Source organism: Bos grunniens, chromosome 15 (assembly GCF_055505025.1).
Source record: "Bos grunniens cultivar Pamir isolate PY7600 chromosome 15, Bosgru_T2T1.0, whole genome shotgun sequence".
Classification (NCBI taxonomy): domain Eukaryota; kingdom Metazoa; phylum Chordata; class Mammalia; order Artiodactyla; family Bovidae; genus Bos; species Bos grunniens.
The window spans coordinates 50928096-50947773 of NC_141179.1; the positions used below are offsets into that span (position 1 = coordinate 50928096).

The following is a 19678-nucleotide window of genomic DNA, read 5'->3' on the forward strand; positions in this document are numbered from 1 at the left end:
TGGCTACAGTCCATGGGGTCGCTAAGAGTCGGACACGACTGAGCAACTTCACTTTCACTTTTCACTTTCATGCATTGGAGAAGGAAATGGCAACCCACTCCAGTGTTCTTGCCTGGAGAATCTCATGGATGGCAGAGCCTAGTGGGCTGCTGTCTATGGGGTCGTACAGAGTCAGACACGACTGAAGCGACTTAGCAGCAGCAGCAGGGTTTGCATATGGGAGAGGTAGAGGGCTGTAGGAAAAGTCCCCATGCTCTGAGTCCCAATAGAAATTAAGGAAATAATCCCACTCACAATTACATCAGAAAGAATAAAAAACCTTGGAATAAATCTAGCTAAGGAGGTAACAGACTTGAACTTGGAAAACTATAAAACTGATGAAAGAAATTGAAGATGAAAAACAGAAATACATAATAGTCTCAGACTCCTGAAACTAATACAATATTGTAACTCAATTATACTTCAATTTTAAATAGGCACAAGCTATTAATACATGGAACAAGCTGGATAAATCTCCAGATAGTCATGCTGAGTGGAAAAAACATAGTCCCCCCAAATTATATACTATACCATTTCATCTGTAAAACAATCTTGCATTGACAAAAGTATAGAAATAAGTAACACACTAGTGATTGCCAGGGATGAAAAAGGGGGTGGGAAACAGGGGAGTGGGAGTCCACATAAAAGAAGAAAAAAAAAAATGAGGGAGCCTTGTGGTGAAGGAAATGTTTAGTATCATGACTGTAGCAATGCCAGTATTCCTAAATTGGTATTGTACTGTTGTTTCACAAGATGTTAACTTTGGGAGAATTGAATGAAGGATATATGGTGTTTCTGTGTTGTCTTACAGCTGCATATGAATCTACAATTGTCTCAAAAAGAGTTTTAAAGAATAAAGTATCTCAGTTTCTGCTTTGCCATTCCAAGATTTCTTGTTGTTGTTGTAAGTGATGGACAGCCAACAAAGAAGTGGTTAAAAGCTTGGAGATGGGGTTGATATGAAACACACTTGCCTTAGAATGGTCCGTCTAGTATGGTGTAGATGTAGGAGTGGAAGCAGGAAAAAGAGCAGATGGACTAGGCAAGACTCAGAGAGGGCACATTTGATGGCCCTTGTTTCTCATTGTGAAGCTGGGAGCAGCAACATGAGCTACTGAGAGTGAGATAGCAGATTGGACAAAGAGCTTGAGAAGAATGGCGACAATTTAAAAACCAAAAGGAAAATTATGGAGTACTGCTGAAATCTCAGCTCAGGTAAATGAACATGAATTTATTTTGATATAAGATTTTAAAGTTGAGTAATTTTTCCTAAATTTATTTATCACCTATGGAGGAGAAAGGGAGATACACTGGGCCCAGTTCATCTGGGAGTGCTGTGCTAAGTCGATTCAGTCGTGTCTGACTCTGTGTGATCCTATGTACTGTAGCTGGCCAGGCTCTTCTGTCCATGGGTATTCTCCAGGCAAGAATACTGGAGTGGGTTGCCATGCCTTCCTCCAAGGGATCTTCTCAACCCAGAAATTGAACTCGGATCTCTTACGTCTCCTGCTGCTGAGTTCTTTACCATCCTGAGTTCTTTACCATCCTGAGTTCTTTACCACTAGTGCCACCTGGGAAGCCCTCAGCTTGGAGAGTGCAGCCAAAATCAGAGGAGAAAAGTCAGATGTGTTCATAGAAAGCAGCTCCAAGTGAGTGACATTAGTCCAAATTGATTTAGGAAAGAGCTGAGGTCACAGCTATTTTGGAGTAGAACTCTCAAGAAAGGGAGAAAGAAGGGACACAGAACTTATATGTGGGAAGAAACATCAAGAAATGGAGAAAGATTTGAACTGAGTTTTGAATGGCTCTGTAGTTCATATTGTTTCTACTAAGCTTCCTCCTTTTGACCTAGATTCAACAGGGCAGCCCCAGGCTAGGCGTGTGGGCAGAATCTGTGCCAGCTGCAGTCTGGAGCTACAAGCCTAAAGTCTTGGAGTCTGTCCCAGAATGAGAGCTGAGAGTTCAGAACAGGGTCTGTGGGTCTTTTAGAAGTCTGAGCTCTCTCCACTTCCTCTAAGAAGCCTTCCCTGATGCCCTCTGGCTGGGGGAGGCCAACACTACTAGGCCCCCAACACATCACTCCACCCCCCACAAAAATGGGCTGTTCCTGCAGGATTTGTCTTGGAATTTGGCCAAGAGGGGGCTGGCTTGAGGAATATTGTCTTTGAAGGATTTCAAATGCGATTGAAGTGGATAGTCTGTGAAGATAATTTAAAATTGCTGGGGTATTGTAGAATCTATGAGTCTGTCTCCTTTCCTCCATTATTGTTCAATTGCTCCAACCACTTCCCCATTCCAAGAGCTAGCCACAAATTGTTCAGTCCTCAGGGACCTGAGTGGAGTGGCTCCTCTGTGGCTCAGGCCTGGCCTTCCCTGGAGATGACACTACAGCTAAAGCATCTTAAAGACGTCCTGGGCTCTTGCAGGATGTGGAATGGCAGAACAGCTGGAGACAACAAGCAGCCAGGGTGAGTAACCTGGGCTCTCAACACACCTTCTCTGCTTCCAGGATGAATGACCACTAGTGCCTCTGCCTCAGATGGAGGTAACAGTGGGAAAGGTCTGCAAGTCAGGCAGAAGAAAGAGAAATAACCATTCTTGGACAATAGGAGATGGTCATGCCTTCTTGAGAAGAGACTCTGAAGAAGGCTGCCTTTCTGAGGATTAGGGAGTTTATAGCTTAGAAAAGCGGAGAAGGCAATGGCACCCCACTCCAGTACTCTTGCCTGGAAAATCCCATGGACGGAGGAGCCTGGTAGGCTGCAGTCCATGGGGTCGCTAAGAGTTGGACACGACTGAGCGACTTCACTGTCACTTTTCATTTTCATGCATTGGAGAAGGAAATGGCAAGCCACTCCAGTGTTCTTGCCTGGAGAATCCCAGTGACGGCGGAGCCTCGTGGGCTGCCGTCTATGGGGTCGCACAGTCAGACACGACTGAAGCGACTTAGCAGCAGCAGCAGCAGCAGCTTAGAGAAAAACTGGAATCCCAGACCACACTTCCAGGGAGAAGTGTCCCTCGTAGTCTCTGCAGAGAGGAAGTAAACAAGGAGAAATGTCAAGATTTCATCACATCTGGCATTCATTTTCCTTAATTTATCACTGACCCATTTTTATATCACAATATCAAAAAATTAATTTGGTTCATGATTTCTTCAATTGCTTTACTTGGAAAATATTTATACAGAATTTTCTTCTCTCTCTTGAATAATTCCTTATCTCAAAGAGATGGGGGCAACAGAGGATGAGATGGTTAGATGGCATCACTACTCAATGGACATGAGTTTGGGTAAACTTAGGGAGTTGGTGATAGACAGGGAGGCCTGGCATGCTGTGGTCCATGGGGTTTCAAAGAGTTGGCAACGACTGAGTGACTGAACCGAACTGTAGTTGTTTTAACCCTTTTAATTTTTACAAAATGTGTCTGCACAAGCTCTGTGATGGAACTTCTCTGTTACTTGGCTTTGAATGGAGTGAATTCCGTCAGGTTTTGGTATTTGCTCACAATGTTTGAGAGAGATTGGATGGAGGGCTCCAGAACTGACATTGTCAGCAACATCACTATGTTTTCTTTAAAAAGTTTCTGCCAAATTACGCACAATCTTCTGCTCCAGAGAAACAATGCTTGTCACCCACCTAAAAAATAAAGGATGTTGATATATGGCAAAACCAACACAATATTGTAAAGTTAAAAAATAAAATAAAAAATAATAATAAATTTTAAAAAAGAAAGAAATAAAGGAATTGAAAAAAAAAGGCAGTCCTACCTTTAGGGTGAGTTTATGATGTTGACTAGATATGACATAGCTGTAGACCCCAGGGTTCAGATTAAAGCCCCTTTTAGCTCTCAGACATACTTTTGGTGGAATTTTATACTCTGCTAAAAGATAGCTGTGCAACTCTTCTTCTTACATTCTTTTATTGACCTACCTGTAAAGATTTTTTATTTGCTTATTTACTTGTTTATACTTTTTGTATTGAGATTTAAAGGAAAATCCCAGGAAAACAATGAGAGTGAGCCCAGGTCATCAACCCTTTAAGTTTCCACAGTATATTTGCAATTTATTTCCATGAGGTGAGGCCATTGCTTTTTGTTTAAACTAGGGCTTTTTAAATTGGACTCTTTATGATCATCTCATGTATTTCTAAAGAAAGTACCACTTTCTTCAATAAGTGAAGAGATCAGTATTTCACATAGCATTTCAAAAATGATACTACAAAAGTATTTATAGTTAAATATACTATATATCAATATATTTAGATATCCAATATTTAAATATATCAATACATTTAAATTATATTGTCTCTTGCTTGCTTTCAGGTGGAATACATTTTCAACCTCTTTCACATTTATGTTTTTTTTAATTTTATTTTATTTTTAAACTTTACATAATTGTATTAGTTTTGCCAAATATCAAAATGAATCCGCCACAGGTATACATGTGTTCCCCATCCTGAACCCTCCTCCCTCCTCCCTCCCCATACCATCCATCTGGGTCGTCCCAGTGCTCTAGCCCCAAGCATCCAGTATCGTGCATCGAACCTGGACTGGCAACTCGTTTCATACATGATATTTTACCTGTTTCAATGCCATTCTCCCAAATCTTCCCACCCTCTCCCTCTCCCACAGAGTCCATAAGACTGTTCTATACATCAGTGTCTCTTTTGCTGTCTTCTACACAGGGTTATTGTTACCATCTTTCTAAATTCCATATATATGTGTTAGTATACTGTATTAGTGTTTTTCCTTCTGGCTTACTTCACTCTGTATAATAGGCTCCAGTTTCATCCACCTCATTAGAACTGATTCAAATGTATTCTTTTTAATGGCTGAGTAATACTCCATTGTGTATATGTACCACAGCTTTCTTATCCATTCATCTGATGATGGACACCTAGGTTGCTTCCATGTCCTGGCTATTATAAACAGTGCTGCGAGGAACATTGGGGTGCATGTGTCTCTTTCCCTTCTGGTTTCCTCAGTGTGTATGCCCAGCAGTGGGATTGCTGGATCATAAGGCAGTTCTATTTCCAGTTTTTGAAGGAATCTCCACACTGTTCTCCATAGTGGCTGTACTAGTTTGCATTCCCACCAACAGTGTAAGAGGGTTCCTTTTTCTCCACACCCTCTCCAGCATTTATTGCTTGTAGACTTTTGGATAGCAGCCATTCTGACTGGAGTGAAATGGTACCTCATAGTGGTTTTGATTTGCATTTCTCTGATAATGAGTGATGTTGAACATCTTTTCATGTGTTTGTTAGCCATCTTTATGTCTTCTTTGGAGAAATGTCTATTTAGTTCTTTGGCTCATTTTTTGATTGGGTCATTTATTTTTCTGGAATTGAGCTATAGGTGTTGCTTGTATATTTTTGAGATTAGTTGTTTGTCAGTTGCTTCATTTGCTATTATTTTCTCCCATTCTGAAGGCTGTCTTTTCACCTTGCTAATAGTTTCCTTTGAGGTGCAGAAGCTTTTAAGGTTAATCAGGTCCCATTTGTTTATTTTTGCTTTTGTTTCCAATATTCTGGGAGGTGGGTCATAGAGGATCCTGCTGTGATGTATGTCAGAGAGTGTTTTGCCTATGTTCTCCTCTAGGAGTTTTATAGTTTCTGGTCTTACATTTAGATCTTTAATCCATTTTGAGTTTATTTTTGTGTATGGTGTTAGAAAGTGTTCTAGTTTCATTCTTTTACAAGTGGTTGACCAGATTTCCCAGCACCACTTGTTAAAGAGATTGTCTTTAATCCATTGTATATTCTTGCCTCTTTTGTCAAAGATAAGGTGTCCATATGTGTGTGGATTTATCTCTGGGCTTTCTATTTTGTTCCATTGATCTATATTTCTCTCTTTGTGCCAGTACCATACTGTCTTGATAACTGTGGCTTTGTAGTAGAGCCTGAAGTCAGGCAGGTTGATTCCTCCAGTTCCATTCTTCTTTCTCAAGATCGCTTTGGCTATTCGAGGTTTTTTGTATTTCCATACAAATTGTGAAATTATTTGTTCTAGCTCTGTGAAGAATACTGTTGGTAGCTTGATAGGGATTGCATTGAATCTATAAATTGCTTTGGGTAGTATACTCATTTTCACTATATTGATTCTTCCAATCCATGAACATGGTATATTTCTCCATCTATTAGTGTCTTCTTTGATTTCTTTCACCAGTGTTTTATAGTTTTCTATATATAGGTCTTTAGTTGCTTTAGGTAGATATATTCCTAAGTATTTTATTCTTTCCGTTGCAATGGTGAATGGAATTGTTTCCGTAATTTCTCTTTCAGTTTTCTCATTATTAGTGTATAGGAATGCAAGGGATTTCTGTGTGTTGATTTTATATCCTGCAACTTTACTATAGTCATTGATTAGCTCTAGTAATTTTCTGGTGGAGTCTTTAGGGTTTTCTATGTAGAGGATCATGTCATCTGCAAATAGTGAGAGTTTTACTTCTTCTTTTCCAATTTGGATTCCTTTTATTCCTTTTTCTGCTCTGATTGCTGTGGCCAAAACTTCCAAAACTATGTTGAATAGTAATGGTGAAAGTGGGCACCCTTGTCTTGTTCCTGACTTTAGAGGAAATGCTTTCAATTTTTCACCACTGAGGATAATGTTTGCTGTGGGTTTGTCATATATAGCTTTTATTATGTTGAGGTATGTTCCTTCTATTCCTGCTTTCTGGAGAGTTTTTATCATAAATGTGTGTTGAATTTTATCAAAGGCTTTCTCTGCATCTATTGAGATAATCATATGGTTTTTATTTTTCAATTTGTTAATGTGGTGTATTGCATTGATTGATTTGCGGATATTGAAGAATCCTTGCATCCCTGGGATAAAGCCCACTTGGTCATGGTGTATGATCTTTTTAATGTGTTGTTGGATTCTGATTGCTAGAATTTTGTTAAGTGCCGGGAGCCGGTGAGGCATTCCGCTCGTGACAAAGGTCATGAGGAAGGAGGCTCGGCATACGCAAAGGCGGGATTGAGCCTCAGGAGTCCGCCCGGATATTCTCGAGCATTTCCCCCCAAAAAAACCAGAGTCTGCCTACTTTATTGCTTTGTGCTCTCACCTCTGACTTTACTGGGGGCTGTCCCCTACCACCATCTCGCTCTCTCTGTCAAAGAGTTAACTTACAGCTCCAATTAATAAAGTTCCTGGGCAATTAGGAGTGTTTAAATCCAAACCCCTCAGATGGCTCTCTAACTCGCCTGACAAGTTTACCTGGACTTCTACAGCTATGCATACAATTGTTTACAGTCTCCCAGCCTCAAGAGGCATGGGAAGCTTAAGATATTCAAATAGCTTAGAGCCTCTCAGAGAGTTAGAAACTGTCAGAATAAACTAGTAAAGGATTTCATTGATGAGCCAATGCTTGTTGCCAAGTTTTCACATCCCCTGAATTGTATCCTTGAATGTGTATTAATTAATATAGTTGGTATGTAGAAAAAATAAGTAGTGGCCTTGGTGTTAGTAACTTTAGACCCTTAAGGTAATAAATTCTTTCCTTTGTTGTAAACCCATTACACATCCGCCCTATAGGAATGCAATTTTATCTTCAGAAGATGGCGCCAAACCTTAAAATAATTACTCATAGAGAAAATAAGTCTTTGTTGATAAGTCCTTGTCAAGAGTCATAAAATGTTAGTAGGCCTTCTGGCCAGAAGATGATGTAAATCACCTAAACCATTTGTATACGATAAATTTGCAGGAAAGAAACCCTGGTTTTTGATAAGAATCAAAGACTGCTGACTTTGCATCCCCTATTATCCTCTATGTGTAACTTACGGTATAAAAGCCCCTGTTAAAAATAAAGCTACGGGCCTTGCTCACCAATGCTTGGTCTCCCCATGTCATTCTTTCCTTTAACTTCCGGCTGAAGTCTCCATCTGGAGCGTGGATATCCTCTGCGACCACTTATTTGCCTGGGCTTCTAAGACCCACTCGAGAAGGTGTCTAAGGTGGGGCACCTTCCGCTCTTCAAGAGGGCGCCTGCGGCCTCCGTGGTCAGAGCTAACCTGGTGTCACGGGTTATATTGATTTTCCGCGTAAACCAAGCTACTCAGCCTCTTTTCTCCACTGAATTTTCCTACTGAGCTATCCTCATTCTATTACTCTTTATATCTCTAATTACCATTTGAATAGGTCGCCAACGCCGTCTCCCCTTCAAACACCCTGGGTCAGCCAGGGCTGGTCCTCGGCAGTTAAGGATTTTTGCATCTATGTTCATCAGTGATATTGGCCTGTAGTTTTCTTTTTTTGTGGGATCTTTGTCAGGTTTTGGTATTAGGGTGATGGTGGCCTCATAGAATGAGTTTGGAAGTTTACCTTCCTCTGCAGTTTTCTGGAAGAGTTTGAGCAGGATAGGTGTTAGCTCTTCTCTAAATTTTTGGTAGAATTCAGCTGTGAAGCCGTCTGGACCTGGGCTTTTGTTTGCTGGAAGATTTTTGATTACAGTTTCAATTTCCGTGCTTGTGATGGGTCTGTTAAGATTTTCTATTTCTTCCTGGTCGACTTTTGGAAAGTTGTACTTTTCTAAGAATTTGTCCATTTCTTCCACGTTGTCCATTTTATTGGCATATAATTGTTGATAGTAGTCTCTTATGATCCTTTGTATTTCTGTGCTGTCTGTTGTGATCTCTCCATTTTCATTTCTAGTTTTATTGATTTGACTTTTCTCCCTTTGTTTCTTGATGAGTCTGGCTAATGGTTTGTCAATTTTATTTATCCTTTCAAAGAACCAGCTTTTGGTTTTGTTGATTTTTGCTATGGTCCCTTTTGTTTCTTTTGCATTTATTTCTGCTCTAATTTTAAGATTTCTTTCCTTCTACTAACCCTGGGGTTCTTCATTTCTTCCTTTTCTAGTTGCTTTAGGTGTAGAGTTAGGTTATTTATTTGACTTTTTTCTTGTTTCTTGAGGTGTGCCTGTATTGCTATGAACTTTCCCCTTAGGACTGCTTTTACCGTGTCCCACAGGTTTTGGGTTGTTGTGTTTTCTTTTTCATTCGTTTCTATGCAAATTTTGATTTCTTTTTTGATTTCTTCTGTGATTTGTTGGTTATTCAGCAGCGTGTTGTTCAGCCTCCATATGTTGGAATTTTTAATAGTTTTTCTCCTGTAATTGAGATCTAATCTTACTGCATTGTGGTCAGAAAAGATGCTTGGAATGATTTCTATTTTTTTTGAATTTACCAAGGCTAGCTTTATGGCCCAGGATGTGATCTATCCTGGAGAAGGTTCCATGTGTGCTTGAGAAAAAGGTGAAATTCATTGTTTTGGGATGAAATGTCCTATAGATATCAATTAGGTCTAACTGGTCTATTGTATCGTTTAAAGTTTGTGTTTCCTTGTTAATTTTCTGTTTAGTTGATCTATCCATAGGTGTGAGTGGGGTATTAAAGTCTCCCACTATTATTGTGTTATTGTTAATTTCTCCTTTCATACTTGTTAGCATTTGTCTTACATACTGCGGTGCTCCCGTGTTGGGTGCATATATATTTATAATTGTTATATCTTCTTCTTGGATTGATCCTTTGATCATTATGTAGTGACCATCTTTGTCTCTTTTCACAGCCTTGGTTTTAAAGTCTATTTTATCTGATATGAGTATTGCTACTCCTGCTTTCTTTTGGTCCCTATTTGCATGGAAAATATTTTTCCAGCCCTTCACTTTCAGTCTGTATGGGTCCCCTGTTTTGAGGTGGGTCTCCTGTAGACAACATATGTAGGGGTCTTGTTTTTGTATCCATTCAGCTAGTCTTTGTCTTTTGGTTGGGGCATTCAACCCATATACGTTTAAGGTAATTACTGATAAGTATGATCCCATTGCCATTTACTTTATTGTTTTGGGTTTGAATTTATACACCATTTTTGTGTTTCCTGTCTAGAGAATATCCTTTAGTATTTGTTGGAGAGCTGGTTTGGTGGTGCTGAATTCTCTCAGCTTTTGCTTGTCTGAAAAGCTTTTGATTTCTCCTTCATACTTGAATTAAATCCTTGCTGGGTACAATAATCTGGGCTGTAGGTTATTTTCTTTCATCACTTTAAGTATGTCTTGCCATTCCCTCCTGGCTTGAAGAGTTTCTATTGAAAGATCAGCTGTTATCCTTATGGGAATTCCCTTGTGTGTGATTTGTTGTTTTTCCCTTGCTGCTTTTAATATTTGTTCTTTGTGTTTGATCTTTGTTAATTTGATTAATATGTGTCTTGGGGTGTTTCGCCTTGGGTTTATCCTGTTTGGGACTCTCTGGGTTTCTTGGACTTGGGTGATTATTTCCTTCCCCATTTTAGGGAAGTTTTCAACTATTATCTCCTCAAGTATTTTCTCATGGTCTTTCTTTTTCTCTTCTTCTTCTGGAACCCCTGTGATTCGAATGTTGTAGAGTTTAATATTGTCCTGGAGGTCTCTGAGATTGTCCTCATTTCTTTTAATTCGTTTTTCTTTTATCCTCTCTGATTCATTTATTTCTACCATTCTATCTTCTAATTCACTAATCCTATCTTCTGCCTCTGTTATTCTACTATTTGTTGCCTCCAGAGTGTTTTTAATTTCATTTATTGCATTATTCATTATATAGTGACTCTTTTATTTCTTCTAGGTCCTTGTTAAAACTTTCTTGCATCTTCTCAATCCTTGTCTCCAGGCTATTTATCTGTGATTCCATTTTAATTTCAAGATTTTGGATCAATTTCACTATCATTATTTGGAATTCTTTATCAAGTAGATTCCCTATCTCTTCCTCTTTTGTTTGGTTTGGTGGGCATTTATCCTGTTCCTTTATCTGCTGGGTATTCCTCTGTCTCTTCATCTTGTTTAAATTGCTGAGTTTGGGTTGTCCTTTCTGTATTCTGGCAGTTTGTGGAGTTCTCTTTATTGTGGCTTGTGGCTTTTCCTCGCTGTGTGTGGGTTTGTACAGGTGGCTTGTCAAGGTTTCTTGGTTAGGGAAGCTTGTGTCGGTGTTCTGGTGGGTAGAGCTGTATTTCTTCTCTCTGGAGTGCAATGAAATGTCCAGTAATGAGTTATGAGATGTCTATGGTTTTAGGGTGACTTTGGGCAGCTTGTATTTTGAAGCTCAGGGCTGTGTTCCTTTGTTGCTGGAGAATTTGTTGGTATGTCTTGCCCTGGAACTCGTTGGCCCTTGTGTGGTGCTTGGTTTCAGTGTCGGTATGGAGGCATTTGATGAGCACCTGTCAATTAATGTTCCTTGGAGTCAGGAGTTCCCTGGAGTCAGGGTTTGGACTCACGCCTCCTGCTTCCAGTTATCGGTCTTATTTTTACAGAAGTTTCAAAACTTCTCCTTCTATACAGCATCATTGATAAAACATCTACATTAAAGATGAAAAGTTTCTCTACTGTGAGGGTCACTCAGAGAGGTTCACAGCGTTACATGGAGAAGAGAAGAGGGAGGAGGGAGTTAGAGGTGACCCAAATGAGATGAGGTGGAATCAATAGTGGAGAGAGTGGGGTAGCCAGTAGTCACTTCCTTATGTGCACTCCACAACTGGACCACTCAGAGATGCTCACGGAGTTATACAGAGAAGAGAAGAAGGAGGAAGGAGACAGAGGTGGCCAGAAGGATAAAAGGGGGGAATGAAAAGGAGGGAGACAGATCCAGCCAGTAATCAGTTCCCTAAGTGTTCTCCACCGTCTGGAACACACAGAAATTCACAGAGTTAGGTAGAGTAGAGAGGGGTTAGGGAGGAGACACAGTCGACCTGGTGGAGAAAAAGGAGAGTCCAAAGGGAGAGAAAGCAGTCAAGCCAGTAATCTCGCTCCCTAGTGAAAAATGGGTCCTGAAGATTGGGTTCTTAAAGGTACAAAATTGGTAACAAATACATAAAAGCAAAAATTAAAAATCTAGAGTAGAGTTTGGAATTTCAAAACTACGATGTTAAAGAAAAGAAGAAGGAAAAGAAAGAGAGAAAAAACGAACAAAGAAAAACAAACAAGGTCGCAAAAATTATAAAGAAAATATAGGTACAAAATTGATAACTAATACCAAAAAGCAAAAATTAAAAATCTGGAGTAGAGTTTGGAATTTCAAAAATACAATGTTAAAAAAAAGGAAGAAGAAGCATAAAGAGAGAAAATAAACAAACAAAGATAAACAAACAATGTCACAAAAATAATAAAGAAAATACAGGTACAAAATTGATATCAAATAACAAAAAGCATAAATTAAAATTCTAGAGTAGAGTTTGGAATTTCAGATATACAATGTTATATAAAAGAAGAAGAGAAAGAAACAGAAAAACAAAAAGTCACAGAAATTATAAGAAAAAAAAAAAAGCTATAGGTACAAAATTGATAACATATACCAAAAAGCTAAAATTGAAAAATTAGAGTAGAGTTTGAAATTTCAAAAATACAATGTTAAAGAAAAGAAGAAGAAGAAGGAAAAAAAAAGGTCAAATGATTATAAAATATATATATATGAAGTTTGCTGAAGAAGAAAAAAATAGGGTCTTTTTTTTTTTTTTCAAAGTAATCGGTTATAAAAGTGAAAATTAAAGGAACAATAGAGGACTTAAAAAAATTTTTTTAATTAAAAAAAAAAGAAAGAAAGAATGATCGTAAAAATAGTAAAAATATATCTAGGACTTATTCTGGTTTTGTTGTGAGTATTGTGGGTTCAGTTCATTTTTGGCTAGTTCCTTGGTCCGACTTACATTTCTCAAGATCTATAGGCCCCTTCCTATGTAGTCTGTAGTAACCACAGGGTTTTCATCTATTGCCTGTAGCTTCCAGGGCGTTTCCCTCTGTTATAGCTTCTTCTGTTTGCTGGTCTCTTCAGTGTCTGGTTTCCGCCCTGACACAAAGGGGACAGTGGAGGAAACATTTTTTTTTTTTTTTTAGGCTCACTTGTTCAGTCGCACTGTGGGGAGGGAGGGAGGGATGCTGCAAACAAATAACACTGGCGTGCGCTCGCAGTGCCTCAGCCACACTGGGTCTGCCCCCGCTCACGGCGTGTGTAGCCTCCCTGCCCACACTGCTCGGGCTCTAGGTTGTTCCGCCGGGAACAATCCAAGGCCGGCCCTGGGTTGCATGTACCTCCCAGGTCCAAGCCGCTCAGGTTCAGGCACTCGGGTAGTCCTCAGAGGCGCAGACTCAGTTGGGCCTGCGTTTTGAGCTCTTCCCAGGTCCGAGCAGCTCAGGTGATGAGGTGTTTGGTGAGCGCCAATGCTGCGACTTATCGCCTCCCCACCACTCAGTTATCTGGGTGTAAAACTGGCGCACCTTCTCAGGCAGATGTTAACCGTCCAGACCCCCAAGAAGTTTTAGTTAGCAAAGAAGCCTGCTTACAGTTTTATAGATAATGTCTCTCTGGGGCTGCGATTGCCCCCTTCCGGCTCTGGCTGCCTGTCACAGGAGGGGGAAGGTCTGCAGCCGGCTATCCCTGTTCAGTCCTTTGTTCCGTGCGCGGGCCTGGTGGTATCTTAGGTTGGAGCTGGCTTTTTGCATGGTAGACATCCCACAGTCTGGTTTGCTAGCCCAAATTATTTCACTCAGATAGCGCTCAGGGTATTCAGGCCAGATTCTTACTCTAAGTGATGCAGCCCACGCCGCCTCCCTGCCCAGCCCCCGCTTGCTAATGGCGTGTGCAGGCGTCTGCGCTGCTTCTCCGCTGGGGGAGTTACCGTAGGGCTCACAATCTGCGAGTTTTAATTGTTTATTTATTTTTTCTCCCTGTTATGTTGCCCTCTGTGCTTCCAAAGCTAGGCACAGATTCGGCAGTGAGAAGGTTCCCTGGTTTTGGAAATGTCTCTCTTTTTAAGACTCCCTTCCTGGGACAGAACTCCATCCCTCCCTCTTTTGTCTCTTTTTTTTTGTCTTTTATATTTTTTCCTACATCCTTTTGAAGAGTTGGGTTGCTTTTCTGGGTGCCTGATGTCCTCTGCCGGCATTCAGAAGTTGTTTTGTGGAATTTACTCGATGTTTAAATGCTCTTTTGATGAATTTGTGGGGGAGAAAGTGTTCTCCCCATCCTACTCCTCCGCCATCTTGGCTCCTCCCCTCCTCCTTCACATTTAATACATGCTATTGTGTGTTAGGAGAAGGCAATGGCACCCCACTCCAGTACTCTTGCCTGGAGAATCCCGTGGACGGAGGAGCCTGGTGGGCTGCAGTCCATGGGGTTGCTAAGAGTCAGACACGACTGAGCGACTTCACTTTCACTTCTCACTTTCATGCGTTGGAGAAGGAAATGGCAACCCACTCCAGTGTTCTTGCCTGGAGAATCCCAGGGACAGGGGAGCCTGGTGGGCTGCTGTCTATGGGGTCGCACAGAGTCGGACATGACTGAAGCAACTTAGCAGCAGCAGCAGCATTGTGTGTGAACTCATGTTACATAATAGCAGAACTGCCATTTTCCCCATGTTTTTATCTTGTCTTATTCTTCTGTCCAGATTGAAAAGGTCCCATCTTGCTGGAGATCTCATCAGTAAATGAAGGATGTTCTTTTCCTGGTCCTTTGCCAACATCTCCTTCTTCCAGCCACATGCTTTCCTGATGATTGGCATCCCAGGCCTGGAGGCCATTCATGGCTGGATCTCCATCCTCTTCTCCTCCATGTACACTGTGGCCCTCACAGGAAACTGCCTGATCCTCTTGGCTGTGAGGAGGACTCCCAGCCTGCACCAGCCCATGTACTACTTCCTGTCCATGCTGGCCCTCACCGACGTGGGCCTCACCTTGGCCACAATGCCCACCACACTGGCTGTGCTCTGGTTTGACCATCGGCTCATTGGCTTCGACACCTGTCTGGTCCAGATGTTCTTCCTCCACTTCTTCTCCGTGGTGGAGTCCTCGGTGCTCCTGGCCATGTCATTTGATCGCTTTGTGGCCATCTCCAACCCCCTGCGCTATGCCTCTATCCTCACAAACTATGTCATCATCAGGATTGGGCTGGCCACTGTGGCCCGAGCCACTGTGTCCCTCTTCCCATTGCCCTTCTTACTAAAGAGACTGAACTTTTGCCCTGGCAAGATCCTCCTGTCCCACTCATTCTGTTTCCATGCAGATGTCATGAAACAAGCCTGTGCTGACATTACTGTCAATATCACTTATGGGCTGTATGTGGTTCTGTCCACAGTGGGTTTTGACTCCTTGCTTATTGTGCTGTCCTATACCCTTATTCTTCATACAGTGATGAGTCTGGCCTCTCCCAGGGAGCGTATCCGGGCCCTCAACACTTGTGTTTCTCATATTTTAGCCGTTCTGGTTTTCTTCATCCCAGTCATAGGTGTGTCCATGATCCACCGTTTTGGGAGACACCTTCCCCCCATAGTACACGCCCTTGTTGCCTACGTGTACCTGGTGGTGCCCCCTGTGCTCAACCCTGTCATCTACAGTGTCAAGTCCAAGCCCATCAGGGAGGCCATGCTCAGGGTGCTGAGCGAGAAGAGGAAAGGCTGATGAAGTCAAGAAATAACCTCAGAATCTGAGGGAAAACACAGTCAAACAGTTATAACCTATGTCCAGAAAGCCCATATTCTGAGCCCTGACCCAGAGACATTATCAAGAGAATGACAAGCAAATGCATGTCCTCAGAATCAGCCCTGATTCTTTACTTCACTCCTTAATCTCAGCTTTTTTATTCAGAGTTACTTGTGCAAGAGTCTGTGGTTGTTATGAGAGAACATTAAATGAACCATACATAGTCTCTTCCCTCCACTGAGGAATAGAAGTTTCTAAATACACAATTATAGTAAGTGTAATAAGACTGTGAGAGGTCCAAACAAAGAGCTATAGGAACCTAAAAGAGGGCTTCCTGCTTTGACAGGAAAAAGTGAGAAAGGAGTCGGGGAAGGAATCAGGGAAAAAGGAGGCTGAAAAGTGAGTAAGAGCTTCTCAGGCAGAAAAGGTAGGCAAGTAGTGCTCAGTTGCTCAATTGTGTCTCAGTCTTTGTGACCCCATGGACTGTAGCCCACCAGGTTCTTCTGTCCATGGGATTTCCCAGGCAAGAATACTGGAGTGGGTCGCAATGTCCTCCTCCAGGGGATCTTCCTGACCCAGGAATCGAACTCACATCTCCTGTGACCTGGCACAGGCAGATTCTTTACCCTCTGAGCCACTGGAGAAGCCCCAGGCAAGCAGAGAAGAATGGAAAACAATGGAAAAACAAATGTGGAGTTCTCTGGTTGCTTGTGGGAAATGAGTGGTCAGATGTGCCTCAGCATAATGTGTGTGTGTTGGAGGCAAGGAAAGTTGTAGTTACAGCTCGTCACAGCTGTGGATCCAACGGACATCCCTTGCTCCAAAGGGATAGCTCCTGGCTCAAAAATGACCTTCGTCTAGCCTGAGATCATAATACTGGAGCCTCTAGTTTAGTTACACATCACTCTCTCTGCCTCACCTCTTAAAATTCCGTGTGCCTGGGACAGAAATACCTTCATTCTAAAGTCACCCCAAAGAAGCCACTCAGGTGTGCATTTTCTTCACTGGCAGCTGCATTGGCAGAAAAACAGAGTCAGTAAATTTAAGCAGGATTTAGAGGCCAATGTTTGAAAACATAAATGTTCTCTTAAGATGCTACTGCACTGACTGTGTGGATCACAATAAACTGTGGAAAATTCTGAAAGAGATGGGAATACCAGACCACCTGATCTGCCTCTTGAGAAATTTGTATGCAGGTCAGGAAACAACAGTTAGAACTGGACATGGAAAAACAGACTAGTTCCAAATAGGAAAAGGAGTACGTCAAGGCTGTATATTGTCACCCTGTTTATTTAACTTATATGCAGAGTACATCATGAGAAACACTGGACTGGAAGAAACACAAACTGGAATCAAGATTGCCCGGAGAAATATCAATAACCTCAGATATGCAGATGACACCACCCTTATGGCAGAAAGTGAAGAGAAACTCAAAAGCCTCTTGATGAAAGTGAAAGTGAAGAGTGAAAAAGTTGGCTTAAAGCTCAACATTCACAAAACTAAGACCATGGCATCCAGTCCCATCACTTCATGGGAAATAGATGGGGAAACAGTGGAAACAGTGGCAGACTTTATTTTTGGGGGCTCAAAAATCACTACAGATGGTGACTGCAGCCATGAAATTAAAAGACGCTTATTCCTTGGAAGGAAAGTTATGACCAACCTAGACAGCATATTCAAAAGTAGAGACATTACTTAGCCAACAAAGGTTCGTCTAGTCAAGGCTATGGTTTTTCCTGTGGTCATGTATGGATGTGAGAGTTGGACTGTGAAGAAGGCTGAGCACCGAAGAATTGATGCTTTTGAACTGTGGTGTTGGAGAAGACTCTTGAGAGTCCCTTGGACTGCAAGGAGATCCAACCAGTCCATTCTGAAGCAGATCAGCCCTGGGTGTTCTTTGGAAGGAATGATGCTAAAGCTGAAACTCCAGTACTTTGGCCACCTCATGCGAAGAGTTGACTCATTGGAAAAGACTCTGATGCTGGGAGGGATTGGGGGCAGGAGGAGAAGGGGACGACAGAGGATGAGATGGCTGGATGGCATCACTGACTTGATGGACATGAGTCTGAGTGAACTCCGTGAGTTGGTGATGGACAGAGAGGCCTGGCGTGCTACGATTCATGGGGTCGCAAAGAGTCGGACACGACTGAGCGACTGATCTGATCTGATCAATTTGGGGGCTATATATTCATAAGTCATACTGCTAGATGATAAAGTAGATCCATATTTAATTTTTTAAGGAACCCCCGTACTATTTTTCATACTGGCTCCAGGAGAGTACACTATCACCAACAATGTGCAAGGTTTCAATTGCTGCACATACTCACCAAGGCTTGTTGTCTTTTTTTTTAATGATAATTGTGAATGCTCATTTTGGTTTTGATTCATTTCTTTCTAATAATTAGCCAGGTTGAGAACCTTTTCATGTCCTTATTTGTATATCTCTGGAGATGTATTTGTTCAATTTCTTTGCCCATTTTTTTCATCAGGCTGTGTCTTTTCTTTTCTTTTTTTTTTTAGAATGGCAGGAGTCCCTTATGTATATTTTATATCAGTCCTTTATCAGGTATGTGGTTTGCAAATATTTTCTTATTTCCATAAGTTTTCTTTTCACTCTGTTGATTGTTTCTCCTTTTCCATGCATTAACTTTTTAGTTTGATGTACCCCCATGTGTCTAATTTTGCTTGTGTTGCTTGGGATTTTAGTTTCATGTTCATAAAGTCATTGCCAAGTTCAATTACATGAAGCTTTTCCCTAAGTTTTCTTCTAGGTGTTTTATACTTCCAGGTATTAGGTTCAAATAGTTAATCTATTTTCAGTTAATTTTTGCATGTGATGTGAGATCAGATCCAATTTTACTCTTTCGCATGCAGGCATCCAGTTTGCCCAATGCCACTTGTCAAAGAGACTGGTCCTTTCCCTATGGTCTATTTTTGGGATCCACATTAAAAATCGGTTGACTCTATATGAGTGAGTTTGGATCTCCATTTTTTTATACCAGTACCATACTGTTTTGAATTGTAATACAATTTAGACTACAATACATAATCTTTAGATTTGTAATATATTTTGAAATCAGAAAGTATGTGATGCCTCCAGCTCTGTTCTTCTAGTTTAAGATTGCTTTGACCTTTGTGGGTCTTTTATGATTCCGTATGAAGTTTAAGATTGTTGCCATCTGTAAAAAATATCATTGAGATTTTTATATAAATTTCATTGCCTTTACAGATCACTGTGGGTAATAGGCACACTTTGACAATAATGAGTCTTCCAATCCATGAATACACAATGTAATTTTATTTATTTGTGGTCTTTTTAATGCTTTCTTCAGTTATTAACAGTTTTCCATGTACCAGTATTTCACCTCCTTGGTTAAGTTTATTCCTAAGCATTTTATTTTCTTTGATGCTACTGTAAAAGGGATTATTTTCAAAATTTCCATTTTGGATAGTTTATTTTTAGTGTTACAAAAACAAAAAGGATTTTTCTGTATTCTTTGTATCCTGCACTTTACTGAATTTGTTCTAATAGCTTTTTATGGAATTTGAGGGTTCCAAAGACATAAGATCATATTGTCAGCAAACAGAGAAAATTTTACTTCTTTTCCAATTTGAATCACTTTGTTTCTTTTTCTTATCTCACTGCTTTAGCCTGGACTTTTAGTACTATGTTGAATAGAATTGGAAAAAGTAAGTATGCTTCCCTTGTTCCTGATCCTTGTTTCTGAGAAAAATCTTTCAATTTTTCACTCTTAAGTATAAGGTTAGTTATGGGCTTGTCATACGTGTTCTTTATTATGCTCATATACATTCCTTACAAATCTAGAAATACCATATTCATTTCAGCATTATTCACAATAGCCAAGATATTGAAACAACCCAAATATTCATCAACAGATGAATGGATAAAGAAAATGTGGTATACACATAAAGTAGAATATTACTTACCCTTTAAAAAGAAGAGAATACTGCCATCTGCAACAAGGAAATATTTGGAGGTGATAGATATGCCTGTCACCTTAATTGTGATGAATGATTTTATGAATGAAAAGATAAGTCCAAATGAATCAAATTGTATACATTAAAGGAATTCAGTTTTTTGTACATCAGTTATACCTCAATAAAGCTATTATGCACACACATACACACACACAGATGCTTCTGCATGTTGGCTCTGGGGCCTCTTCATGCTTTCAGCATTGTTTTCACTCTATT

The 19678-nt window shown here is 40.7% G+C and overlaps 1 protein-coding gene across 1 annotated transcript; it reads left to right on the forward strand.

The window, feature by feature from the left end:
* The first annotated feature begins 6421 nt into the window (after positions 1-6421).
* On the forward strand, positions 6422-15649 carry LOC147358146 (olfactory receptor 51I2-like). The gene has a single exon (XM_086340447.1). It carries the CDS (start codon positions 14480-14482, stop codon positions 15440-15442), a length of 963 nt encoding a protein of 320 aa, XP_086196573.1. The 5' UTR covers positions 6422-14479; the 3' UTR covers positions 15443-15649.
* Positions 15650-19678: the final 4029 nt, after the last annotated feature.

Excerpts from the sequence above, each read along its gene's own strand:
- LOC147358146 (XM_086340447.1), top strand. The coding sequence starts at position 14,480 with ATGTTCTTTTCCTGGTCCTTTGCCAACATCTCCTTCTTCCAGCCACAT.